At 52.0% G+C, this 27642-nt stretch overlaps 1 protein-coding gene across 1 annotated transcript; it reads left to right on the top strand.

Moving 5' to 3' along the window:
* Positions 1-16459: 16459 nt before the first annotated feature.
* XIRP1 (xin actin-binding repeat containing 1) lies at positions 16460-22018 on the top strand. The gene has a single exon (XM_008586393.1). It carries the CDS (start codon positions 16460-16462, stop codon positions 22016-22018), a length of 5559 nt encoding a protein of 1852 aa, XP_008584615.1.
* The last annotated feature ends 5624 nt before the right edge of the window (positions 22019-27642 follow it).

Below are 27642 nucleotides of genomic sequence, written 5' to 3'. Positions count from 1 at the left end.
GGAAAGAGATTGAATGCCTGACACTTGCCTAAAGCATTGCTCCCAGAGCTTGGAGGGCGTTTAAGGCTGACTCTTTCTATCATGGGTGTTTTGAAAGTTCTATGGGGACTCCCTCGCCCCACTCCCTCTGTAGTTGCTGACACCAGAGATGCACTTTCCATCCTCCTCCTGACAATTCCCCCACAGACCCTGGTCCTAGGAGATCACCTCCACGAATCTTTAGGGCTCCCATTGGCCTTCCAGGCAGTTCCCTTGGGCAAGTCCTTTTAAGATGTCTCTCTCCATCTCAAGGTACCCCGGATTCCTGAGTCAAACATCCCAGCTCACTTCCAGGGCCTGTGTGGGTCTCTTTTCTAGGTCCATTCACCTAAGGGCTGACTATTCTACCAAGGTGTACACCATTAGGCCAGGGGGGGTGATCAAGGAGCGGGGAGTTCATGGATGCAGCTTGGGCCTGCAGTCTGGGGTGTCCACACTTACACATAGTCCCTTCATGGTGCACAACAGAACCAGGGACAAGAAGAGAAGAGGGAGGGGGCAGGGGCCATTTATTTTCTTACCTCTGTCTATAAATGTTACCAGCAGGTGGGGGGGTGAGACAGTTGAAATGTCCCCAGCAGCTCAGCAGAGGGAACAGCAGGTGCTGAGACCTGAAGTGGGAGAGAGCATCGTGCATTCTGGAAACAGGAAAGAGAGGGGAGGAGAGAGTGTTGTGAGAGATGGGGCTGGGAACTCAGGTGGGACACGTGCCGCACATCACACAGAGCTTTGGAGGCTCAGCAAAGACTTGTTCTTATCCCAGCGGAGTGGAAAGCCCTGCAATGATTTAAGTAGAGGGGTAGTGTGAGCAGACCGGCATTTTCGAGAGACCTCTCTTGCTGCTTTGTGACTGGGCGGCCACCAAGAGTAGAAGCTCAGGAAGAGTTGGGGTGCTGATGTGATAGTGAGACCTGGGATAGGTGACCCGGGCTAGCACAAGGCCTCTGGTGACAATGTGATAGATCCCTGGGTCCCTCCCAGCTTCCTCAATAGCCATTATCCCAATGGAGATTCACAACGATTCTGAGGAGAGGGAGGCTATTAGTACAGGCAGCATACTTGGAGATGAGGCCAAAAAGGTGAGGTGCCTGGAGCCTGGGGACCTTGTCACAGCTTCAAGTTTAGGTTAGCCAGTGAATTACTGTACTTTGATCACAGTCTATTTTTCCAGCTGGACAGTAAATTCCATGACAGCACAGACTATGTCTGTCCTGTTTACCCTATATCCCCAGCTCCCATCAAAGAGCCCAGCACTGAGTAGGCCCTCAAAAATATTAATTTAATGAATTGTACCTATCTATCACGCATAACAAACATCCCAATTTTTAACTGGTTTAAAATAATGACAATTGTTTATTTTGCTCACAATTTTGCAGTTAGGGACAGCTCATCTCTGCTTACTGTGGCGTCAACTGGGACAGCTCAGCTTGACACTGGAATATCCACTTCCTAGATGGCTCCCTCTCATGGCTAGCAAGTTCATGCTGGCTGTTGGCTGGGAGCTTAGCCAGCGCTGTGAGCTGGAGGCCTTGGTTCATCTCCACATAATCTCTCCACAGGCTGCTTGGGCTTGCTGAGAGCCTGGTGGCTGGGTTCCAAGCTGCCCCCAGAGATGGAAGCTGTATTGTCTTTTGTGACTCAGCCTCATAAGTCATAAAGTATCCTTCTACTAGAGTCACAAGCATGCCTGGATGCAAAGCAATAGCACATAGATCCCTTTCTCTCAACTGGAGAAGTGGCAAAATCACTTTAAAAAGAGAACATATGGGATAGGAGATATTGGAGTGACCATGTTTGGAAAATACATCCAATCTGTCTCATGGATGAGACAGTCACTTAGTGATGGGCTCAGTATTTGAACTCAAGTTCTGTTCAGTACATTTTGTTCAAGGAGAAAGGGATATATGTCACACATTCTAGAAAGACTCCCCTCTCACCAGGAGAAGATAAAGCTTTGGAGTTTGAAGGGTTAATTGACAGCTATGAGGATAACTTACTTATCTGTGTGAATTGTCTGCCTCTTCAGCTAAAATGTAGGCTTCAGGAGGATCGTGTGTGTGTATGTGTGTGTGTGTATTGTGTTATATATACATATATGCAGACATATAATATATATATGTGTGTGTATACATGTGTATGTATGTAATCTCTTGTGCTTATCCCAGAGTTCAGCACAGACTAGCTGTGCTAAGAATCCTTGTAGAATACAATAAATGAAATGCCTGTTCAGGCCTGTGAGATGGAGTGTAATTTAATGAGGTGCTGCCACCCTCTGGACAATTGGGGCATCGCCAGCCATCCGACCACTCCATTTCCCACTTGCCTTCAGAACTGTGCGGCCCTCGTTTGTCTAAAGCCACTTCCCTAATGGCTGATTTATTTGTCTCTTAACAACATTCCTGGCCCCTGTATTGATTCCCATTTGGCCAGCGGGAACTCTTGAGGACCAGGGGAGTTATTTAACAGAAGCATCTCTCCCCAGCTTCTCTGCCTGCTCACCGCGACCCTCCTCAGCCCCCCACAGCCTGGGTTTGCTTCCTCCGCCTCACCGTGGCTGCTCTGCCCAAAGTCCCCCGGGGCGCCCTTGTTGACCTGGCAGCCCCTCCTGCGGCCTGATCTTTCCACCACCCTGTGCGGCACTGGGCCCCGTTGCTCTCCTCTGTCTTCAAAGGAGCTTGTTCCCTCAACAGCTTCCATAGCTAAGCAGTGTCCCCAGGCTTTCCGCCTGCCTCTCTGACTGCCACTCCTCTAAAGTCCACTGTCTCCCAGGCCAAGCCCCAAGCCCGCTTCTCTTCACAGGCCCCTGGGAGACTGTCTCCCTTCACAGCTCAATTTCCACCTGTACACAAAAGTTCTCCAGCCCAGTCTTCTCTCCTGAGCTCCAAATCCGATTATCCGGCCCCTGAAGGCTGGCTCTGGCTGGGAGACTCTGGCACCTCACGCTCATCTTGTCCCAAGTCAACTTGTCAGCTGCCCCCTCCACTACCACCCTGCACCTTCCCCAACTCCACTGCCCAGCCGAGGGGATGGCATCCCATCCATTCACTTCCCCAAGCCACACAGCCAGGATCGCCCTGAGCTTTCCCTTGCCACACCTCCAAAGTCACTTCATAGTGTTCATTCGGCTACGTAAAACAGTGCACCAGGCTCTCTGGCATGTTCTAGCTCTTTTAAGTTTTGTCGATTTTACCCTCCTCTGCCACCACCAGGACTCCTATCATATGGAACCTGGATTGCTGTGACAGGCTGTCGCATAGTGTTCATTCGGCTACGTAAAACAGTGCACCAGGCTCTCTGGCATGTTCTAGCTCTTTCAAGTTTTGTCGATTTTACCCTCCTCTGCCACCACCAGGACTCCTATCATATGGAACCTGGATTGCTGTGACAGGCTGTCCTCCCCTGTCTCCTGCAGCCTGCCTCTACAATGACTCTGCTTCTCCTCACCCTGATTAAAACCCCTCTGAATGGGCCCAGACTTCTGGCCTGTCATTCAGTCTTCACAGCTTGGCCCCAGCCTGCCGCCCACAACCACTCTCCATCCTCTACCTATCCACCCTGCACTCAAGTCACACTGCCATGTCCCACCACCCATGCCTCTGTGTCTTTGCTCATTCTCTTCCCTCTGCCCGGAACACACTCCCTCATCTACTCATGTCCAAAGCATCCCGTCTCCAAGGCACAGATGTGGAAACTGAGGCTCAGAGAAGTTGTAGAGCTGGGAAGTAGTGAAGCTGAGGTTCCAAAAGAAGAGCATCTGAACCAGCTCCTTTCGTTACTCTGCAGCATCCAGGCTCTATTCCAAGCCTCAGTTTCCCCAAGCATAAAATGGGGCAATGAAAGACTATGGGCTCTTCCTCCTCTGACGTTCCCTAGCCAGAATTTCTTGACTCTGAGAGGCTCTCAGGCTTTTTGGTGGTGACCTGGGGGTACTAAGCACAGCTCTCCAGACCCCTAGCCAACTGAGTAGAGAATGCTCAGGCCATGCCCCCTGTGACCTCTGGGACTGGCTGTGGCATGTACTTGCTCTCCATTGTGACACTGTTAACAAGTGGGTGGAAAGGCCTCCTACCCACCTGCCCACCTGCCCACCACTTCTCCATTTTCTATTCTGTATTCATTTTCCTTTGTTTTGTAGCAAAATACTACGAACTTATCAGCTTAAAATAACACCCACTGGTTAGCTGGCAGTTCTATAGGTCAGATGTCCAGCACGCATTGCTGGCTTCTCTGTTCCCAGTCTCACAAGGCTGAACTGGGCTGAGTCCTCGTCTGGAAACTGAAGAAAACTCCTCTTTCGAGCTCCTTCAGGTTGGGGACAGGACTCAGTCCCTTGAGGTTGAAGGACTGAGGTTTCTGTTTATTTGCCATCCATCAGCCACGGCCTCGCTCAGCTCCTGGAAGTCACCTACATTCCTCCTCTGAGGCAGCAGTGGTGCAGCAAGCCCCCCTCATGCTTCCAATCTCTCCAGCTTCTTCTTCTGCTACCAGCGTGAGAAAACTTTTCACTTTTCAGGGGCTCACCTGATTGGGTCAGACCCACCCAGATAATCTCCATATTTTAAGATTAGCTGACTTGGGACTTTAACTACACATACTAAATCCCTTCACAGCAGCACTTAGATTCGTGTTTGATTGAATAACCAGGAGACAGGAATCTTGAAGGCCATCTTCAGAATTCTGCCAACCACACCCTCATTCATCACACATTTAAGAACTGTGCCACACCTAATCTGTACTCAGCGGTGCTGGGGAGCAGAAATGAACACAACTTGACTCCATGACCTCTGGGACTCCTGTCTCACCCCTCTGTCACCCTGTGTTTAGCCAGATTTTCCCACCTCCCTGTGCATACGCAGGCAATGCCTTCCACCTAAATGCTGCTCCCCATTGTATTAGTTTGCTAGGGCTGCCATAACAAAGTACCACGGACTGGGTAGCTTGAACAACAGACATCTATTTCCTCAAAGTTCTGGAGGCTGGACGTCCAAGATAAAGGTGTCAGCAGGGCTGGTTTCTGGTGAGGTTTAGTTTGCTAGGGCTGCCATAACAAAGTACCACGGACTGGGTAGCTTGAACAACAGACATCCATTTCCTCAAAGTTCTGGAGGCTGGACGTCCAAGATAAAGGTGTCAGCAGGGCTGGTTTCTGGTGAGGCCTCTCTCCCTGGCTTACAGACTGCTGCCTTCTTGCTGTGTCCTCACATAGCCTTTTCTCTGTGCATGCACATCCCTGGTGTCTCTTCCTCTCCTTATAAGGACACCAGTCCTGTCCGATTAGGACTACACCTTTATGACCTTATGACATTCAACCTTAATTATCCCTTTAAAGGCCCTATTTTCAAATCAAATATAGTTACATGATACGGGGATTCAACATATGAATTGGGGGGTAACACAGTTCAGTCCATAACTCCCACCATCTCCACCCATCTAGTGTCTCCTCACTTTGGAACACCAAGCTGGTACCTCTGTATTCACCAGGTCAGTTTCCCACTGGACTGTGAGCTCCTGGGGGCAAGCTCCATAGCTGACAAGCTGGGATTCGTCCAGCACAGGGCCTGGCTCCCAGTAGGGCATCAGTAAGTGTTGGAGAGGGACAGAGATGCAGGAAATGCTGACAAGGTCAAAGGGCAGGGCCCCAGCCCCAGGAGAACTGATCAAGGCTGTCACCCCACACCTTCCTAGCTACAAGTGCTCTGGACTCCCCAAGCTATGTGCTGTGATGACAGTTCTCCAAGACCCGGAACCAGGGGACAGCCATCTCCCAGCATCCTGCTGCTCCCACCCTGATGGAGTTGGGACATCTTGATGATGCCCACGTCCTCCGAGAGGCGCAGGTCTGTCTCGTCCCCGTGATATCCCTCCTCACAAGGTATCCCAGGGGCTAGAAGTGCACCAGCCATCCTGATCCAGGGGTTAGGAAGCCTGAGTTCTAGTCCTTGCTAAGCCTCTCACTCACTACATCACTTTGACATGTCAACCTCACTTCTCCAAGCCTTCGTTTCCTCACCTGTAAAGTAGGCATGCAAATACCTTTCTCACAGGGCTTCTGTGAGGATGGCATGAGATCAAACATGTAGTAGGAGCTCAGAACACCGGGGCTAAGTATTAATTAAAGGAGGCGGGGGATTTGAACATTGGCAGATCTGGGAAAGGTGCTCTAAGCCAAGAAAAGTAAACCAAATGTTAGCCCCTTTACATTCCCTTTGGTGCTGACCGTGGCCAAATTGCTTTTATGTTTTTTCTCCACTGAGTCTCAGTCTTTTCAACTATAAAATGGAAGTTTGGACTCCATCTCTCTCTGTCAGTGAGATTTTCAATGCGGAGAGGCCTTTAGATACCAGTTTCTGTTATCTTACACAGTTCAGAGATGGGGAAAATGAAGCACAGGAAGGGGAGGTGCTGCAGGTTGAATGCCCTCCCAAACCCACTGAGGCTTAATCCCCACTGTAGCTCTTGAGGGTGGGAAATCCTATTATGGTAATTGAAAGGTGGGGCCTTAATGAGGTGATTGGACTGTGAAGACCATGCCTTAGTGAATGGATTAATCCACTTGATGGTTTCATGTTGGTCATGGACATGGTCAGAGAGTTTTAAAAGGAGGAGGAAGGAGTTAGCTCTCTCTCGCTCTACAATTTCACCATGCGATACCCTGCGTTGTTGTAAAGATCCCACCAAGAAAAGGCCCTCACCAGATGTCTTCCCTGGACTTTGGGCTTTCCAGCCTCTGAAACTAAGCAATAAATATTGTTTCTTTACAAATTATCCAGTTTCAGGTATTTTGTTATAAGCAACAGAAATGGGCTAACACAGGAGGTGTCAGGGCAGAGCTAGGACCAGGACTGAGGACGCCTGACTCCCAGGCCAGCATTTGCCCCAGCATGTCTCTGCTCCTCTGAGTACACAGAGTCACAGCCACAGCTAACAGGAGCTGACTACATGTCCCAAACACCTCACTGGGGTTAACCCTCTAAATCCACACTGTCCAATAAAGTCACCACTAACCACATGTGGCTACTGAGCACTTGAAATGTGACAAGTGTGACAACATGGTTTTTTAGTTTTATTTCATTTTAATTTACTTAGATTTAAAAACTGATACTCAGTTCAGCTATTGGAAAACCTTTAAGTGTGTTTGGACAACTTCGGTATTTACTTTTTCAACTTCGAATTTTATTAAAGTTAAATACAGATCAAATGTTTCTGATGAAAACAGTGTCTGACGATGCACTGTAAATGTAAAATATACACCGGATTTTGAAGATTCAATTCAAAACAACTCATCAATAACATTTCTATTGATAAATACACAAATAATAGTATTTTTGAAATTTAGGTTGAATAAAATATTATTAAAATTCATTTCACCTCTTTCTTTTTTCTTTTTTAAATGTGGCTAGTGGAAAATTTTAAACGACTTACATGGCACTCATTTGCACTATTTCGCTCACATTTTTTTTCTACTAGACAGAAATGGTCTAAGTCTTCAAAACAACTCCATGACATAGGCCCGTTATTTTTGCCCTCATCTCTCAGATGGGGAAACCTAGTGCAGCAGATGCTGCCTGTGCCCTCCCCCATATGCCCTTGCCCTTCCTCAGGGTCACCTGTAGCTTTGATGGACAGTCCCTGTATGAGCCAATGGCTTCCTACCTCAAACACTTGCATCTCTCTGGGCAGGCAAAAGTACAGGGAAGTCAGTGCTTCCAGCAACAGTACCCAGTCAATGGGAGGTGAGGGTTGGTGGATGAATAACCCACCTCCCTCAGGTGAGACATGCTCCACATCATCTCTCAGAAGGGGCCCAGTGAGATTAACCCCCCAGTTCTATGACCAAGTGAGCTTATTCCTGAGATGCAAGGATGGTTCAACATGCAAAAATCAATTTTTTTATTATTATTAAGTTGAACTATTAAAAGGAGAGAGAAGACCTATGGTTACTAAAGGCGGAAAAGGGGAGGGGGTGGGGGGATAGTGAGAGGCTGGCTAATGGACATAAAATGACAGCTAGATAAAAAAATAAGTTCAAAAAATTGGTGTACAGTCAATCCAGAAATCTATAATTAACAATGGTTTACTGCATGTTATCAAATGACTAAAAGAGAGGAGATCAAATGATCGCATCAGAAAGAAATGAAGTTTTGCAGTGAATATGCTAATTACCCTGATTAGATTGTCACACGTTGTATACATGTATTGAAATACAACTCTGTATCCCATAAATACGTGCAATCAATATGCTTTGATAAAAAATTAATTTAGGGCCAGCCCGGTGGCGTACTGGGGAGTGCGCTGCCTGGGAGTGCAGCGGCGCTCCCGCCGAGGGTTCAGATCCCATGTGGAGACCAGTTCCTGCTCACTGGCTGAGCGCGGTGCAGGCGCAACACCGAGGGCTGCGATCCCGTTACCGGTCAGTAAAAAAGACAAAAAGGAAAAAAAAATTAATTTAAAAAAGAAAACAAATCAACTATTGTGATATACCATATTACCATAATAAAGGCTAAAAATCATGTGATCGTCTCAATAGCTGCAGAAAAATCATTTGACAAAATTCAACACACTTTCATGATAAAAACTCTCAATAAACTAGAAATAGAAAGAAGGCACATTAACATAATAAAAGCCACATATGAACAACCCACAGCTTTGAATGGTGAAAAACAAGAACTTATCCTCTAAGATCAGGAACAAGGTGGGGATGCCCACTCTCACCACTTCTGTGTTGCATAGACAATACTGGAAGTCCTAGCCAGAGCAGCTAGGCAAGAAAAGGAAATAAACAGCATCCAAGTCATAGAAGTGAAATAGCCTGGGTTTTCAGACAACATGATTCTTATTAGATCGAGCATTCCTAATCTGAAAATCCAAAATTCAAAATGCTCCAAAATTTGAAACTTTTTGAGCGCTGACATAACACTTGAAGGAAATGTTCAACGGAGCATTCCAGATTCCAGAATTTCAGATTAGGAATGATCAACTGATGTATAGAAAACCCTGAAGGCTTCATTAAAAAAAAAAAACTGTTAAAACTAATAAATTAATTCAGTAAAGTTGCAGCATACAAAATCAACATATAAAAATCAGTTGTGTTTCTACACACTATAATACCTGAAGAGTTAGTTAGTTAGGAGATTGAGTCACAGTTGCTCACAGAAGTCTCACTTTCCTCCCTTCCCTATCACTCCTCCACTCCCACACCACGTTCCTGGGATCCTCTCCAGTTAAATCACTTGCACTCAGATGATCGTCCTAAACTCAGACATTAAGGTACAGAGAGCTGAAAGACATTCAGAGGTCAAATAAATAGTAAGAGACAGACTGGCAACCTGATCCCAGGCAGTCCGACACCAGATCTCATTCTCTTAAAAACCATGCTCTGCTGCTTCCCACCCGGTAGCCATAACATTCCCACAGCATGAGGCTAGAGACTTTCCCCTCATATCTGCCCACACTCTGAGCTGACCCCAGAACAGCAAATCCCTTCTCTGGGATCAGATGATTTTTCTCTGGTATCAAGAGGCTGAGCAGACCCATCCCCTGCAGGCCTGGAACAGACCCAGCCTGGCCTATCCAAGCTGTCCCCCTGGCACCAGTGTCTGCTTCCCAGCCAGAGGGAAGCCAGGACAGCCAGGCAGTGCCTTGAAGGGCACTCGTCTTTGAACCAAGAGGACACACTGGCATCTGGGACCTGGAGGAGCTAGAGATGGCCGGGGTCCAGGGAAAAACTTATTCAGCTTACTCATTTATTGAGCATATCATGTGCCAGGCACTGTTCAAAGTGCCATATCATTTATAAAGTGCTTCAAAAAGTTTGTGGAAAGATTCATATTGTCTTTCAATTCTACTTTTCCAAGAACTTTTTGAAGTACCCTCGTGTGTGTGTGTGTGTGTGTGTGTGTGCGCATATCATTTATAAAGTGCTTCAAAAAGTTTGTGGAAAGATTCATATTGTCTTTCAATTCTATTTTTCCAAGAACTTTTTGAAGTACCCTCGTGTGTGTGTGTGTGTGTGTGTGTGTGTGCGCGCCTCACAACAACTCTTTGAGGTACACAAAATTATTATCTCTATTTTATAGATGAGGAAACTGAGGAACAGAGAGGTTAAGAAACTTTCCAAGGTCACACAGCTGTTGTCACAGGTAGGATTTAAACTCAGGCAGTCTAGCTCCTAATCGTTCCTGGATCCTGTCTCTCTTGAAACTTCAGGTGAGTTGGCTGCCAGCTACACACTCTGAGCTCCTCCTTCGAGTGGAAGGAAACTTGGGCATGAACTTCTGCCCAGTGCCCAACCAAGTGGTGGAGCCCCACTTGGACAGAGGAGCTGGCAGGGAAAAGTGTCCTGCAGACTGGGAAGCAGTATGCTCCAGGAGGGACTGTGAGAGCTGGACAGCAACCACTCCTCCCCCTCCCCCTCCCCCGCCATGCTTCTCTGCTGCTTGACAAAGATCGATTAATCAGCACAGCTGTTCAACCTCAGTGTATTTATATATTCCCAGCCTCAGTGTATTTATTTATTCCCAAAATGAGTTGAGGGGGTTTAAAGAGATAGAGGCATAGCATCTCCACTGTTAAGTAAATTAAAACAGAGACCTGGTCTGAAGAATTCCTGAGCAGGCAAAACTGGTTAGGTCCCATAAGTGACTTCAACATTGCTTGATTTACAAGACATAAGCAAAACTTAACTTGAACTATTTCTTGTATATTAAAGAAAAATAGAACTTGAGTTCAACCAATCAGAAGCAGTCAACAAACAATTATATAACTAGGGACTTTCCAAAGGGATAGACCAAATAAGGGAACTGTATAACTGTAACCAATCAAATGGTCTTTTTTGTTTTGTTTTACTTCTGTGGCCATTCTATAAAGGCTTCCCCTCTGAGGTCCCTCAGTAGAGCTCTCAAACCACTTCTGGTTTGGAGCTACCTGATTCATGAATCGTTGTTTGCTCAATAAACTCTTTAAAAATGTATAGTGTCTCAGTGTACCTTTTTAACACCACCAAAGACGCGCCAATAAATAATGGCTGCTTTACTGCCTTAATGCCTTCATAACTGATACCTTGATGATGTGCTACTGTTAGATCATTACACATAGAGTGACTAACTTGTCCTGGTTTTCCTAGTACTTTCCAAATTTTAAAACTGAAAGTCCCTTGTTCTGGGAAACTTCTCAGAGATAGACAACCTGTACAGCTGGTCACCCTCATTACACAGGTTTCCGGCCATGAAGTCTATTTGCTAGAAAAAGAGTAAAAATTTAGCTCAGAGCTTCCTAGCAGCCAAGGCAAAGAGGTAAACACCATATGTTAGGAAATTTTTAGTGTCTGTAATAGCTCTACCAGTAGAACTTTCTGCAATGATGGAAATGTTCTGCACTGTCCAATATTGCTAGTAGTTGCTAGCCACATATCCCTATGGAGCACTTAAAATGTGACTAGTATAGCAGAGGAACTAAATTTTTCATTTAATTTCATTTTGATATATCTAAATATAAATAGCCCCATGCATCTAGTGGCAACGGTATAGGATAGCTCAGTTATATTGGGTAAAAACAAACCAGATTCTCAGAAAGAGCTTCTTTCTTAGTATTGAGGCGTGAGGAATTTCTCTCAGGAGTTACCACACTTGAAGCACTTTTCTTTTCTTACGTGTAACATAACAGGCACTTCTACAGCATATGCCATGTGATAAGCACTCTCATGAACATTTTTCATGTGTTCATTCACTCCATTCTCAAACCACCCTAGAAGGCAGGTACTTTCAGTATCCCAAGGGAGAAGGCTCCTCCCAGGAAACCCCGAGAGACCCAAAGCTGCTCTTTTCCTGGCCTGAAAGGACAGTACGTAGGTCCCCCTGCCCTTTCTAGGGACAGCAAGGAGCCTGGGGTGCAGGCAGAGGGGTAGAAAAGCGCAGTGAAAGAAAGAAGAGGGGAGGAGACCAGGGAGAAGGGGTTCCACATGTCCCCACCCACACCCCCAAGTAGAGGCTGCATGACTGACATTGACTCCATGGAAAAAATGAGCAATGTTTGGAGTCACCACGTGGCACCAGAGGGCATTTGGGGTGTCAGAAGGAAGACCCTGTGTGCCAGGTAACAGAGTGCACCTGTACACCACAGACATGGAGCCTGGGCCAGGCCTCCACCTGGGACAGCATGCCTCTTTCGTGTTTGCTGTGGGTGGACCCTCACTACACCAGTGTGAATGCCAGGATCTCTCGAGCCTGCTAGGGCCCTCAAGTTCTGGGCATCAAAGGAGGAGGCAGGTGTGACCCCCCCCAACTCCGTCTGTGACTGGGAAGCTGGTGACTCCAGGGTCAGAAATAACCCCACGGTCAGCTCCCTGCTTGCCACCCTCCCCCACTCCTCCATTCCCAGAAATTCTGGGCCCTGAGTCAGAGGGAAGAGGCCAGAAGTAAACAACGACCCAGATAATCTGGTATGGAAACCACAGAACCATCCCATGGAATTCATGGGCCTGGTCATTCAGATGTCTTTCCTCCAAATCCAGCTTCACTCAGGGCCGTGTAGACCTGTGTTTCGGGCTTGCAGAGAAATGGGTAAGAGGGGGGACATCTTCGGTGCAGAGGGAATGGTGGAGAAGAGAGCTGGGCCTCACTGTCAGAGGTGTCCAGGCTGGCAGCAGAGGAGGAGGGGCTGCCCTGCCCTCTGGGGCCTCGACCCCTAGAACAGTGTGTACACACACGTCAGGAAGAGTCAGAGGCCAGTCCAGAGTAGAGATGGAGGCTCACAAGATTAGGGAACAGGGCCATCCAGGTGTCAGATGCCCCTCATTATTCATTCCCTCAAAATAGTCTGGGACACCCCCACCCCACCCCATAGCTGAGTCACTGACCCCCATCCTCAGACCGGGTTTTAGATGAATGAAGCTCTTCTCCCTCTCTCCTCCTCCCCTCCCCAGCCCAAAGGACATGTAACTGATTCCCTAGGATGCAAGAGTGACTTCCACAAGCCCTAAAAATAACCGAACCACTTAATACTCTGAACATAGCCTCTCCCGCCCTGGCCCACCCCCTAACCACCAAGATAAAGGCAGCTGCTGGGACTGACAGTGGACAGAGACCTGGAGCCAGGGCAGCAAGCCTGACAGCAGAACAGAACTGACCCGAACAAGAAGCTCAAGAGGAACGACAGAGACTCAGGCCACATCTGCTACAGACCCCAAGTACCCCATCAGCCAAGCAGGACCCTCGGTGAGTAACACGCCCCTCTGTCCTTCCACGGCAGGGATGGCTCTCAAGGCTGGCATCCCTTCGGACCCTTTGGGATGGGTGTGTTAGGGGTGCCTGTGAGTAAAGGTTGAGGGGCATGCATGGATGAGTGGAAGAGTATCTGATATAAAGAATCTACAAAGAAGGTCAACAGAGTTGGCGTGAGCCCCAGGGGAGTGCTCAGAGCAGCTGCCACAGGCCTAAGGCCAGCAGAAGGGACAAGTTCTTGCTAGTCTGGCATGATCCAGAAAGGCTTTCAGGAGGTAGCCTGGAGTTGCAATTTTAAAAATACAGGTATGGAGCTCCTCAGGATTCAGGGTTTCCTCCCAGGGAAGCCTCAGGGAGGCCAAGTGTCTGGAGGAAAGAGGGACAGAAGAAAAGTAGGAGGGCTTGAGGGGTAGGAGACAGCAGGCAGGCCTGAGTGGGCATTACTAGGACAAGCCCCAGGCCCAGTGTGGGGTGAAAGTCTTGGCATATCCGCCCCAGGGATCTCTCCCCACAGCTGGCCTGAGCCTGGCTCCCACATAACATGGCCTTGAACCAGGGGTAGGATGCAGACTCTGTCCCAGGCCATCATCTTGCCCTGGAAAGCCACTGAGGCAGATCCGGGGGCTCAGGATAGGGAGATCAGATCTGAATTTGCCCAGATGTAAAGAAATATGGAGCAGGCTGGGCCAAGGAGAATGGAGGTGGTGTCATCTGAGAGGCTTGCCCAGCCCTAGGAGGCCAAGCTCTGGGACAGGTCTTGGGGCTCCCCCACCTCAAGTCTGGTCCCAATTCTGAATTCTGCCCTACCCCTGCCCCTGACCTAGGAGTCTTAAGCCAGGCAAGGGTGGAAGTGGGAGGGCCAGGAGTCAGGAAACCTGCTTCAGGCTTTGCTACTGCCTTGCTGATTTTTCTTGGGCAGCTCTTTTCTTCTCTTTGGGCCTTGATTTCCCCATCTGAACAATAAAGGGGCTAGATTCAATGACTTCTGAGGGTCCTTAGGTCTGACATCCCTGGACTCCATGATTCTAATAGTCTGTGACCCTAGCAGAGATTCTGGAGATTTCTGGGGGTGGGGGTGGGGTGAAGTTGGTGTCCTGCACATGCCATCACTCAGGCCACCACGGTAGTGATAGGACGGAGTGCAGGTGAGGACAGACAGGGGGTCCTCGTCAGAGCTCAGACTTGAGAAAACCACACAGAGCATTTGATGAGACTCAGGCTGCGGGTTTTGAAGCTCACACTCCTCAGAACTCTGATGTCTTTGATGGACGTGCCAGCCTAGAGGTGGGGCAAGCAGGTCTCAGTTTCCCCTCTCCTTCATCTGAGGGACCCATAAGGAGGATGTCCTGCCTCCCAACTCCTGCCAGTATCTCTGTAGCTACCCCCACCTGCAGGCGCCTTTGGCCAGTGGAGGTTTCCAGGCTCCAGCACCCAGCTAGCCTACATGCCAGAGGCCTAACACCCTCTCAGGAAGGAGGAGGCAGAATCAGGGGGCCCAGTATAGCAATGGAGATAAGGTGGGCCAAGGGCACCCAGGGTTCCTACCAGCTGAGCCCCAGCCTGCCTCCAAGCCCAGGGCTGCTGTTCTGAGGCCAGGACCTCAGCTATATTTATCACCGAGTATGGGGCAGAGCAGTGGGTCAGGGAAAGGAGGAGGGGGCACGTGCTTCTCATTTTTTCCCTACTGGACTCTGGGGATTGTTAGTACACCTGTCATAAGACAGATAAGACATACACGGGACAAAGACCAGAGAAGGGCTTGAGGAGTGGGAGGTAATGGGGGGTGGGGGTAGAGTTGGGGAGCAGGCAGGCCTCGGCAGAAGCTGATTGACAGTGGCAGGAAGAAGAGGAGCAAGGAGCTGGATTCCAGGCTGGGGCTGCCATGAGGGCCTGCAGGGGGAGGCTTAGCCTGAGGCCCTGTGCCCAGAAGCCCCTGAGCTATACTTGCTTGCACACATTTGGGAAGGGGGTTTCCATAAGCAAGGGGCAGGACCATCTCTGCAGAAAGAACCCTGGTCCCACTGTCCTCCCTCCCTGTAGGTGTCACCCTCACATTCTCCTGGGGATGCCTGCTGAGGAATATAGGGACACCGTGGCCAATAAGAAAGCTTCACACTCCCTACCCTCTTATTTCTTGGGGGCCAGGCCCTAAATGGGGTCTAGAGAACCCAAGCCAGCACTGCCTGCCACTCATTCACCAAGATCTGACTGTCCTCCCTCCCTGTAGGTGTCACCCTCACATTCTCCTGGGGATGCCTGCTGAGGAATACAGGGACACCGTGGCCAATAAGAAAGCTTCACACTCCCTACCCTCTTATTTCTTGGGAACCAGGCCCTAAATGGGGTCTAGAGAACCCAAGCCAGCACTGCCTGCCACTCATTCACCAAGATCTGACTCTGGGCCTCAATTTCCTCATCTTTAATTATAAAAGGCTGGGCTAAAGGCACTTGAGATCCCCCTAGCTCAGATCTTCTGAGTCTTGGGGTATGGCACAGGAACGCTGACCTGGGATTCAGAATTTGTCTCTAACCACGAGATGTCTGGTGAACAATTTTCCCTCCTGAGCCTCTATTGTTTCTACTATAGCCTGGGCTGCTGAACTTGCTTTGCCTCCCTGGGCTTGAGAAAGGTTGGAGTGAGTTGAGAGCCAGGAGGTGAAGGCTGGGCAGGGCTCCAGGTCAAAGTGGCACGCACGCCCTCTGGTGTTCTGAAAAGGAATTTCATCTCCACAGGAAATCACAGTCACCAGTTTTAGGGACCAAACTCTCCATGACTGGGACTCCTCAAGTCAGGATTCCCCCAAGCCACTTACTTGGGAGTCTACCAAGGAAAACCTGATTTTGGCAAAGGAAGGCAAAGATGGGGCGTGTCTAGTTTAACCACTGGAGGTTTAGGCTTCCCTGTGGAGCTAAAAGAGCTTTGTGGCCAGCAGTACCCTGTTTGCTCCCTAGCAACCCAGGTGACACTGCGGAATCAGGGACCCACCTTGAAAGATGGGTCCATACATCCTAAGTTTAAAACTTATCTCATACCAACCATGCAAGTGACAAAGTGAGGCCCAGGCCAGGCCAATCTGGAGAGGGAGGGAGTCTCTAAACATAAGTCACCCAGAACTACTCTGTCCCTGGGCCCTGCTCCCTGATATTTATCCCAGCCACTGGCCCCCACCTCATCCTCATCTCTGTCCCCTCTCCTCAGACAGATGGCTGACACCCAGATGCAGGTGGCCCCCACACCAACCATCCCGATGTCAACTGCAGAGGACCTGCCCCTCCCTCCACCCCCTGCCACGGAGGACCTGCCACTGCCACCCTCCAAGGAGTCCTTCTCCAAGTTCCACCAGCAGCGGCAAGCTAGTGAGCTCCGCCGTCTCTACAGGCACATCCACCCTGAGCTCCGCAAGAATCTGGCTGAGGCCGTGGCCGAGGATCTAGCCGAGGTCCTGGGCTCTGAGGAGCCCACCGAGGGTGACGTGCAGTGCATGCGCTGGATCTTTGAGAACTGGCGGCTGGATGCCATTGGAGATCATGTGAGGTCAGCTGCCAAGGAGCGTGTGCCAGGTGGCGATGTCCAGGCCACCTCCCGCAAGTTTGAGGAAGGTTCCTTTGCCAACAGCATAGACCAGGAGCCAGCCGGACCCCAGCCATCCAGAGGGGACGTTGGTGCAGCCCGCTGGCTCTTTGAGACAAAGCCACTGGATGAGCTGACAGGGCAGGGTGAAGGACTAGAGGCTACTGTAAAGGAGCCTGCAGCCAGTGGAGATGTACAGGGTACCAGGATGCTGTTTGAGACACGGCCACTGGACCGCCTGGGCTCCCGCCCCTCCATCCAGGAGCAAAGCCCCTTGGAGCTGCGCTCAGAGATCCAGGAGCTGAAGGGTGATGTGAAGAAGACAGTGAAGCTGTTCCAAACGGAGCCACTGTGTGCCATCCAGGATGCAGAGGGTGCCATCCATGAAGTCAAGGCTGCATGTCGGGAGGAGATCCAAAGCAATGCGGTGAGGTCTGCCCGCTGGCTCTTTGAGACCCAACCTCTGGACGCCATTAACCGGGACCCCAGCCAGGTGCGGGTGATCCGGGGGATCTCCCTGGAGGAGGTGGCCAGACCTGATGTCAGTGCAACTCGCTGGATCTTTGAGACACAGCCCCTGGATGCCATCCGGGAGATCTTGGTGGACGAGAAGGATTTCCAGCCATCCCCAGATCTTATCCCTCCTGGTCCGGATGTTCAGCAGCAGCGGCATCTGTTTGAGACCCGAGCTCTGGACACTCTGAAGGGGGAAGAGGAGGCTGGAACGGAGGCCCCACCCAAGGAAGATGTGATCCCTGGTGATGTTCACTCTACCCTGTGGCTATTTGAGACGAAGTCCCTGGAAACTCCCAAAGACAAAGTCCAAGTGGGTCACCTGCAGCGGGTGGGTCCCCGGGAGGGTGAGGGGCTCATGTATGAGCATCTGTCCAGTGATGGCACCTCTGCATTGCCCCTCTCTCAGAGTGCCCCCCAAAGGGACGGGGTGAAGGGGGATGTGAAGACCTTCAAGAATCTATTTGAGACCCTTCCCCTGGACAGTATTGGACAGGGTGAGCCTCTGGCCCATGGGAATGTGAGCAGAGCAGAAGGAACGAATTCTGCAGGGCAGTCCCAGGGCATAGGGTCCCCAGTATATGCCATGCAGGACAGCAAGGGCCACCTACATGCCCTGACTTCTGTCAGCAGAGAGCAGATAGTTGGAGGTGACGTGCAGGGCTACAGGTGGATGTTTGAGACACAGCCCCTAGACCGACTGGGCCAAAGCCCCAGTACCATCGATGTGGTGAGGGGCATCACCCGGCAGGAAATGGGGGCCGGGGATGTTGGCACTGCTCGGTGGCTTTTTGAGACCCAGCCCCTGGAGATGATCCACCGGCGGGAGCAGCAGGAACGAGAGGAAGAAGAAGGGAAGAGTCAGGGAGGCCCTCAGCCAGAGACATCCCCAAAGGGCGATGTGCAGACCATCCGGTGGTTGTTCGAGACATGTCCAATGAGTGAGTTGGCGGAGAAGCAGAGGTCAGAAGTCACAGATCCCACAACCAAGGCTGAGGCACGGTCCTGCACCTGGATGTTCAAGCCGCAAACCCTGGACAGGCCAGAGGACTCCAGGGAGCAGCACCTGCAGGTTAGCCAAGTCCAGGCTGGGGAAAGAAAGACAGAGGGACATGTCTTTGAGACTGAGCCTCTGCAGGCCTCAGGCCATCCCTGCAGAAGAGGGCCTGTGCGATACTGCAGCCGGGTGGAGATCCCTTCAGGGCAAGTATCTCGTCAGAAGGAGGTTTTCCAGGCCCTGGAGGCAGGCAAGAGGGAAGAGCAGGGGCCCAGGATAACCCCTGGGCCCATCCCTGTGGGTTCTGTGCATAAGTTCACCTGGCTCTTTGAGAACTGCCCCATGGGCTCCCTGGCAGCTGAGAGCATCCGAGGGGACAACCTCCAGGAAGAGCAGCCCACAAGCCCCTCATGCAACAGGGAACTAGAGAAGCAGGAGACTGCAGCCGAGGAGACCCTGCGGACTCTACATGCCACACCTGGCATCCTGCATCGTGGAGGCATCCTCATGGAGGCCCGAGGGCTGGGCGAGCTCTGCCTTGCCAAGTACGTGCTCCCAGGCCCAGGGCAGGGGGGCCCCTACATACGGAAGGAGGAGCTGGTGTCTGGAGAACTTCCCAGGATCATCCGTCAAGTGCTACGCCGGCCAGATGTGGACCAGCAGGGGCTGCTGGTGCAGGAGGACCCAGCTGGTCAGCTCCAACTCAAGCCACTGAGACTGCCAGCTCCAGGCAGCAGCGGGAGTATTGAAAACATGGACCCCGAGTTCCAGCAGCTGCTGGCTTGCAGCCTTGGGGCCTCCGTGGCAAGGACAGGGCTGGTGATGCAGGAGACAGAGCAGGGCCTGGTTGCACTGACCGCCTACTCGCTACAGCCCCGGCTCACCAGCAGGACCCCCGAGAGGAGCAGTGTGCAGCTGCTGGCCAGCTGCATAGACAAAGGAGACCTGAGTGGCCTGCACAGTCTGCGGTGGGAGCCACCGGCTGACGCAAGTCCAGTGTCAGCCAGCGAGGGCTCCAGACACCAGAGGCTGCCCCCAACTGAGAGCATCATTCATGTTCCACCACTGGACCCCAACATGGGGATGGGGCATGTGAGAGGCCCAGGGACCACCCTCTGCCCACCTCAGACCATTGGAAAGGCAGTCCCTTTGGCTGGGGAAGCTGCAGCCCCAGTCCAACTGGAGAACACGAAAAAGCATGAAGACAGTCACACTGGACAGAAAGGGATGGCAGCCTTGGGAAAATTAGGAGCCACAGCTATGCCCCTGGAGCCGGGGGCTCCAAAGCTCCTGGCCGCCATGCAGAGTCTGCAGATGGCAACAGCTGAGGCCCAAAGCCTGCAGCAGCAAGTTCCAAACAAGCACAAGGAGGGCCCCACCCCTGCAGCCACGTCCATGCCCAAACAGGATGGTCGTCTGCAAGCACCAGCCATGACCACTGGGACTACCCAGAGCAACACCAGGCCTGTGGTTGGAGGTGACCCCAGGATACCAGCAGCCCCCAGAAAGGTCAGTGGGGAAGAGAAAGCTCTGCCCAGAGGGCTGTCTGGTGGGTGGGTGATGATTCAGGATGGCGTCTACACTGCTCACGCTGTGAGGACCTTTGACCCACCAGGGGGTGTCCAGCCTTCTGAGAGGGAACCCGAGCCAAGGGCCAGGGAGACTGCCCTCTCAGCCCAGGCTTCCAGCCCACTCCAGCAAGGCCCAGGTCAGAGTCTTGGGCCAGGGCAGGAAGTGTCTGGGGGCCGCACACAGAGAACCTGGGGACCTCCAGGGAAAATGATGGCAGAAGTCTGCCCAGGGGCCCTCCAAGCTGCAGAGACCACCCCAAAGACTGCCCCTTTAGCCCGCCACACTCTGGCCTCTGGGCCCCAGGCTGCAGGTGCCAGCCTGCACTCCCATAATGCCTCTGTTCCTCCCCCTCCTACTCTCCCAGCTGCTGTGACAGGACCTGACTTCTCAGCCCAAGCCTGCCATGATGAGGACTCCATCCAGCAAGCCTACAAGCCCCTGCAGGAACCCCTTCTTCACTCCCACAGCAGCCCTGCTGGCCAGAGAACCTCTGTGGGGTCACAGAAAAAGACCCCAAAACTGGAGCCCCTCATGCCCCCAAGGAAGAAGCCCCAGCTGCCCCCCAAACCTGCACACCTAACCCAGATCCACCCTCCTCAGAGGCTGCCCAAGCTCTCAGCTCTATCTCCTAGCTACTCCTTGGAGCTGGGGCAAGGAGAACACAAACGAGGTGAGACAAATGCAGCCATCCCTCAGCCAGCCAATGTTCCCCCCACTGCAGGTCAGAGCTGCATACCTCTAGCTGGATGCCCTAGTGGACAGAGCCAGCCCAGCCCCCAACATGGCCTCAGCACCATGGCTCCCAGGCCCACCAAGAGTCAGGCTTCAGGCAGCTATGCCCAGAGCCCTGAGACCCCCAAGCTCAACACTCTCAACCATGACACCAGCATACCACAGCAGGGCCCCAGCCCCTCCAGAGAACAGCCCATGGAAGGTTCAAAGCAGGGGGCTCCTAAGAGCTCTGACATTCTGCAGGGAAGTCAGCAAGAGCTCCAGGGCATCCTGAGCCAGGTGCAAGCCCTGGAAAAGGAGGCCACCAGCAGTGTGGATGTGCAGGCCCTACGGAGGCTCTTTGAGGTTGTGCCCCAGTTGGGAGGGGCTGCCCCTCTAGCTCCTGCTGCCCCCGGCAAGCCCGAGGCCTCCATGCAACAGGCCTTTGGGGAACTGACAAGGGTCAGCACAGAAGTTTCCCGGCTGAAGGAACAGACCCTGGCCAGGCTGCTGGACATTGAAGAGGCTGTGCACAAAGCCCTCAGCTCCATGTCTAGCCTCCAACCTTCAGCAAACGCCAGGGGCCATTCCCAGGGACCCCAAAAGGACCACAGTGCCCACAAGGTCAGTGACACAGCCAGCAGTACAGCAAGGCCCAATCACTCAGGCCAGGAGGTCAAGGATCAACCTGCAGTCAAGAGTCAAGCCAAGGTTGGATGCCATCCTGAGGTCCAGAGTCAAGCCAAGGTCAGAAATCACACAGAGGCCAGAGGTCAAGCAGCCTCAGCTGCCCCTCCCATCAGAGGGCTGGAGACATGGAGAGAAGATTTAAGCCTCCCTCGAGTCTTACCCTCCAGGAGAGATTCACCCTCCTCCTCTACCTTCATCTCCATCCAGTCAGCCACAAGGAAGACTCCTAAGGCTTCCAGCCCTAATGGCAGCCCTGATGTCTCAGTGAAAAGTACACACCTGGCTCAGGACATGGGCCAGGCCCTGCTTCACCAGAGAGGTGGTCAGGACAAGGCTGGGAAGGAGGTCACCCAATGCTCTGGACAGCCCATGCCTGCCCCTGCCTCAATCAGCCCCCTGCCCACAGGGCGGCAAAAGAGTGTTCTGGAGCTGCAGACTAGGCCAGGTGGTTCCCAGTGCTATGGAGCTACAAGAACTATGACCGAGCAGTATGAGGAGGTGGACCATTTCAGGAACACAGTCCTCACGTCCTCCACCACAGTCACAGAGCAAGCAGAGCCTTCCAGGATCCCAGGCCCCCACTTTGGGCTCCATGCTTCCCCCTTGCTGAGGCAGTTCCTGCACAGCCCAGCTGGGTTCAGCAGTGCCCCGGCAGAAGCCGAGATGGTGCGGGTGCCCTGCAGCCACTCTCAGCCAGCTGACCAGTGAGCCTTTCCACCTCCCACCACAGCTTCCCACCCATCACTGGGGTGCCTACCTCCAGGACTCCTGGACTGACTGGGTGCCTACCTCCTGCACACATGAGGCAAGGACCAAGAAGAAAGGGCATCCTCCGAGGATTCTTGTGGGCCATTTCCCTTTTGTCAGTTCCATCAGCAGGCCCAGTTCTTGCAAAAGGGAAAGAAAGGTCAGAAAGAGGCCCAGCAAGTAGCACAGGCATGGGGGTAGAATGCAGGCTCCCAGCTGCTTGTGGAGGATGTAATAAGAATATGTACAGACACACACATGCTTCTCACACAGGCCTGGCCCACGCACAAACACGTGTGAGTCTGCACGCCACTGCCAGAATTGGAGCACCACCTCCAGAGTGTCTCTCCACCCTCAGCCTTTATTTCTTTTATTATAAGTCTGAATGTTCTCAGCCACCTGCTCCTTAATCCCTGGAAAGGACCAAGGCCAGGTGGACACAGCATTGGTCTCTGGGATTGGTCTGAGAGCTCCAGAAGAAGCTGGCTGCCAGCCCCTCCATCACCATCATTCAGCTGGTTATCCTGGTGGCCCAAAGGCCACACAGAAAGAGTCAGCAATCAGCAATGTCCCTAGAAAGCAACTGCACTGAGTTTCTCCACCCCCCACAGCCCCCCACTCGGCACCCCAAACGGGAAGGATACAGTCTGAATAAACTCAAGTTTTATTCTCTACCCTGTGTGTGTCTGACTGTGTGTGCATCTGTTCCAAGTCCGCGTTCCTATTGTGGGGGGCGGGAAACAGCCACAGCCTCCAGGTGCCCTATTTTCCTAGCAACAGCAGTGTTGGAAGGCTCTGAAAATCTACTCCTTCTCCACCATCTTGGCTGGGAACCAGAAAGGTCCTGCCCACTGTCCTGTCCCCTTCTCCCCACTTAGTCTCCTCCCCGCCACCACCACAGCACTGCCGCCTCTACCTCTGGCTTCCCCTCCTGGATGTTCTTGGACATCATCCTTGGGGTGGAGGGTTGGGGGGGGTTGTTCTTGGAATTCTGCCCTAGAGCGGGAGAGGAGCCCAGTCAGGCCTGGGAAGGCAGGAGGATCTCATGCCAGGAGGATTCCGGTGTCCAGGATGTCTGGGCCACTTCTCCTTGTTCAGGCCAGGTCCCGTGTGCCAAGCAGGGGTTCCTGGGAAGGGCAGAATACAGATCCTGGCCTGGAAAGCCGGAATGATTTGGTTAAGTTTCCTTTTCACTCTGCCTTTCAAAAAGCATTGAGTGCCTTGAGTACCAAGCATTGAGAGCCGGAATGATTTGGTTAAGTTTCCTTTTCACTCTGCCTTTCAAAAAGCATTGAGTGCCTTCCATACCAAGCATTGAGTACCAAGCCTGTTCTAGTGGTGGGGCCACAGAGGGAAGGTCCAATGGGGTCCTGCTCTCAGAGAATTGACATTTTAGGATGAAGAGACATAGAGGCAAATAAACAAGAAAAATCTGATCAGGAATAGGGTAACGTGCCTGACTTGGACACTCTCCCTCTCGGGTAGGAGTCTTAAAACATGGCGATGTGACAATGACAGGTGATTGCCTTAGAGGGGGTGGCCAAGGCAGACCTCCCTAAGGAAAAAACATCTCATCTGAGAACTAAAAGAGAAAGAGCCACCTATGTGAAAATCAGGGGGAGGGAACAGAGGGAACAGCACTTGCAAAGGCCCAGAGGTGGAATAAGTTTAGTTCCTGGGCCACCTGGACATCCCGGCTTTAGCAACTAGGTTGCCGCCCACCCCCACCCCCCACACAAGTTTATGTGGGAACTTGCCCACACTTTGCTTCAGTTGAACAGACAGGTACCTACCCTACCCCCAGTCCAGGGCTCATCCCTCCTCACCCCTCACAGGCCCCTCATTGAGGGCTCAGCTGATGTGGGAGGGTTCCCCCAGGACAAGAGAGCTCTGATCTGGAAGGAGCCCATCCCCTGTGGGAGACTGTGGTGTGTGGAGAATAATCAAGGTACCAAATCTACCTGCCTGGGCCTGGTATCCCCATGCCCCTTTTCATATCCTCCCTCCCCTGCCCTCTGTGGATCTCACTCGCTTACAGGGCTCAGCAGCTTACAGCATAACTGTCCTCAGTGGGAATGATTATAGTACCGACTACTGTGAAGATTGAGTGAATTAATATGTGTAAAGTTCTTGAAACTACACCTGGCACCTGGAACTCAAACATGTTCGCTTTCAGTAGTACTGTAATTATTTTTTTTATCTCCTTTCTCATCTCCAGGGGGATCCCTGTCTTGTTCATCTTTTTTTTTGTTGTTGTTGTTCTTTTTGAGACCGGCGGCACCGCGCTCAGCCAGTGAGCGCTGTGAGCGCACTGGTCATCCCTATATGGGATCGAACCCGCGGCGGGAGCGCTACTGCGCTCCCAGCGCCGCACTCTCCCGAGTGCGCCACGGGCTCGGCCCATTGTTCATCTTGATATCTCTGGTGCTCATCACGGGTGCCTAGAAGGCACTCCATAAATGTCAAATAAATGAATGCATAAAGGAATGAAATGATTGGGTAAATCTGCCGATTCATCCAACTAACATTTAGTGAGCACGTGCTTCTGCCAGGTTCTGTTCAGGGTGCTCAGAATAGAGATGAACAAAGCAGAATTTATTCCTGACTTCATGAAATTTAGGCTTAAAGAGGAAAGGCGATATATAAGCAGATAAGATCATTTTAGAGCAGAAAAATGCTGCGAAAGAAATAAAAAAGGTCAGTCCACGAAGGGAGGGTTTGGCAGTTACTTCAGCTTGGGGGGTAGGGGAAGGCATCTCGGCGGAGGTGACCTAATGACAGAGGAGCCAGTCCGATTGGCTGGAGGTGGCGGCCTTGTGGGAAGAGTGGGGAGCTGTGAGTGGGTGACAAGTGCGCCGGAGGCAGCGTGCACCAGGGACAGCAGCGGCCACTCGGGGAGGCCTCGCCCAGTCCCCGGCACACCTGCCGCCACACCGGCCGCCACACCCGCCACGCCGAAGCTCCACCTCTCCCACTCCAGGAAGGGGGCGGGGCTTAAGGCGGCCCCAGCCCCGCCCTAGGAGCCCGTGGGGCGTGTTCGCCCCGGCTGTTGCCAAGGTGACGTTGCAGGCCAAGGGGCCGCCGGGTTCGGAACGTTCCGGTGGCTGCGGCCGTTGCTGGGAAACGCCCGCAGGCGCGCAGCCAGGGGCTGGCTCCGCGCTGCAGACTACGGACGCCAGGACGCGCCGTCCTGGCCGGCACTTGCTCGGAGCCTCCCTCCGGATTCCAGACGGATGCCGGGTTCCTGTCCTCACCCACGTCTCAGCCCCACCCGGGACCGACCTGCCGGGCAGGGCGCCTCCTCCCTCCTTGGTCCTCTCTGTCATTGCCTCCGTGTGCGGAATTGGTCCACCCGTCCCCATTCCACCGCTATCACCCTGCCTCAGGCCACCATCCATGCCCCCTTTCCTGGGAGAATGAGGCACTGCCCTAGCCTCCCAAGCGGCCCTCCTCCCTTCGCCCTGTTGGTTCTCACAGTCTGTCCTCCACCCCGCAGCCAGAACTCTAAGCAAGAGTTTACCAGATCAAGTCACTCCTGCTTAAACCCCTGCACCAGGCTTCCCGCTCACTCACGCTGAAACCTAAACTGCTCTCAGGAGCCTGTAAGCTGCCTTCCTCTCCAGCTTCGGTGCCCCACACTTCTCATTCACATCCCCTTAGTCACACTGGCTTTCTTGCTCTTCACGGAACATACCAAGCAGATTCCTGCCTCAGGGGCTTCGTACTTGTACCCTGTGCCTGGAAGTCTCTTCTCCCAGATTTTTGTTTGATGCTGAGCTCGTCACTCAGATCTGCTAAAATGTCTCTCCAGAAAAGCCTTTCCTGATCCATCCTCCCCCTTACCCCTATCTAAAGAGGCCTTCCTCCAAGTTTTCATGCTGTTTTATATTTTCCCTAGGACCTATCACAATATGAAATTATCTTGCTCACTTATTTGCTTGTTTATTGTTAGTGTTCTAGACACTATTCCGGCATGTCAAACCACCCCAAACTTAGTGGTTTAATAACAACCATTGTATAATGCTCATGACAAATGTGTAGCCAAATGGGATTCTGGGACAGTTTTCTACTGGAAGAGGTGTTGAAAACCCAGTCTGCTTTTTCCCTTTCTCAACTCTGGAAAGGCCATGGTGAGGTGGTTTTCTCTTCTAGATCATGGGGAGAAGGAAAGTGGCCCAATAGGAATGGAGATTTAGGGAGGCGCCTCAGGCAGCACGGAGGGGGGTTAGAATCCATGTCAGGAGCAATTGCAGGGATCTGGGCAAGAGGTGGTCCTGAAGCTGCCCAAGTGCCTGTTAAGTTACTCAAAGTCTTCCTGCTTTATTATTCGTGAAGGATCTTCCATTTGGTCTTCCCAAAGTCCTGGAGTGCATAGTTTCTCCTTTTCCATGAGGGGCAGCAGCATCTGCTCTTCACCCATGCCAGAGAAGACAGCGCAGGCTTCTCCCTGCTCCGCCCCCTAACATCAGTGGGACCCCAGGGTCTGTTTGGGCTTCCCAAGTATCTCTTCTCCTTCCCCATCCCCTTCATCTCCACTCTTGCTCCAAGAATTCCAACATCAGACTATATACTATGAAAACAGCCTCCCCACTGCCCTCCCCACCTCCAGTGTCACCCCCAAACTGTCAGTCTTCCATCCGGCCCTGCAGCGGGCCCTCACCACCTCCAACTTAAAATCCACCATCTGTAGGTCACGCAAGGCCTTTCCTGTGCAGCTGCTACTGTGTTTATCGCCTCTCCTACTCTACCCCCCATGAGAATCATACCTTCTAGGTCCTTTAATGTCCTATCCAGGCTGTGTCACACTGCCGTGGTTTTGCCTGGGGCCAACTTACCCATTAAGCACAGTAGACACAGAGCCTACAGCCCACAGTACTTTTAGGGGTCCATGAAAATGTTTTAACTTCTTTTAAAGTCGGGGGGGCGGGAGAACTTTTAGGTGGGAGAAAATGTTTATTTTTTATATGTATATAACATTAACATCTTCCTCCACAGTCGTAAAATATACTTTAAAATATTTATTTTTGGAGAAGTCCATGAAGGCAAAAGTGCGTAGGGCCCACAAAAATCACAAGTGGGCCTCGGTTTTGCTGATGCTGTGCCTCACCTCCCCCATTTTCCATCTTACCGTTTCTGGAAAGCTTGGTCTTGAAGACCCAGCTTTGAGGTAACCTCTTCAATGAAGCAAAAGCCATGGGAAGTGTCCTTCTTTGACCGCTGTTCCTTCCTCTTTAATTCTCCCCATCTATCCCCACCCTAACCCTATGCAGTCTTGAAGTTTGGAAAACCCGGTCGTGACTTTCTGGTTTTGTGCGTCTCTTCCCCACGATCCCGTTAGTACCTCCACGTCGGTAGCCGCGTCTTCTCCATTTTGGTACCCACTCCCATCTGTGGCAGAGCTGCCCAGGGAAATGAATGCCTAGCTAACTTCCGAAGAAACTCTGGCAGAGCCCCGGCCTGGGGGACCTCAAGAACTGCACCCTGGTCCCAAACCAGGGGCGCTGGGACCTGGGGTCCGCGGCCCGGGCCGTCCCCGTCCCGGAGGAGGGGCGCGCGTGAGCCTGGCTGCCGGCCCGGGGGCCTGC

This window comes from Galeopterus variegatus, unplaced genomic scaffold (assembly GCF_000696425.1).
Source record: "Galeopterus variegatus unplaced genomic scaffold, G_variegatus-3.0.2 Scaffold3971, whole genome shotgun sequence".
NCBI lineage: Eukaryota > Metazoa > Chordata > Mammalia > Dermoptera > Cynocephalidae > Galeopterus > Galeopterus variegatus.
The sequence above is the reverse complement of the archived record's forward strand: the minus strand, read 5'-3'. Positions and strand labels throughout refer to the sequence as shown.

Coding starts and splice junctions, on each gene's coding strand:
- XIRP1 (XM_008586393.1), top strand. CDS start 16,460: ATGGCTGACACCCAGATGCAGGTGGCCCCCACACCAACCATCCCGATG.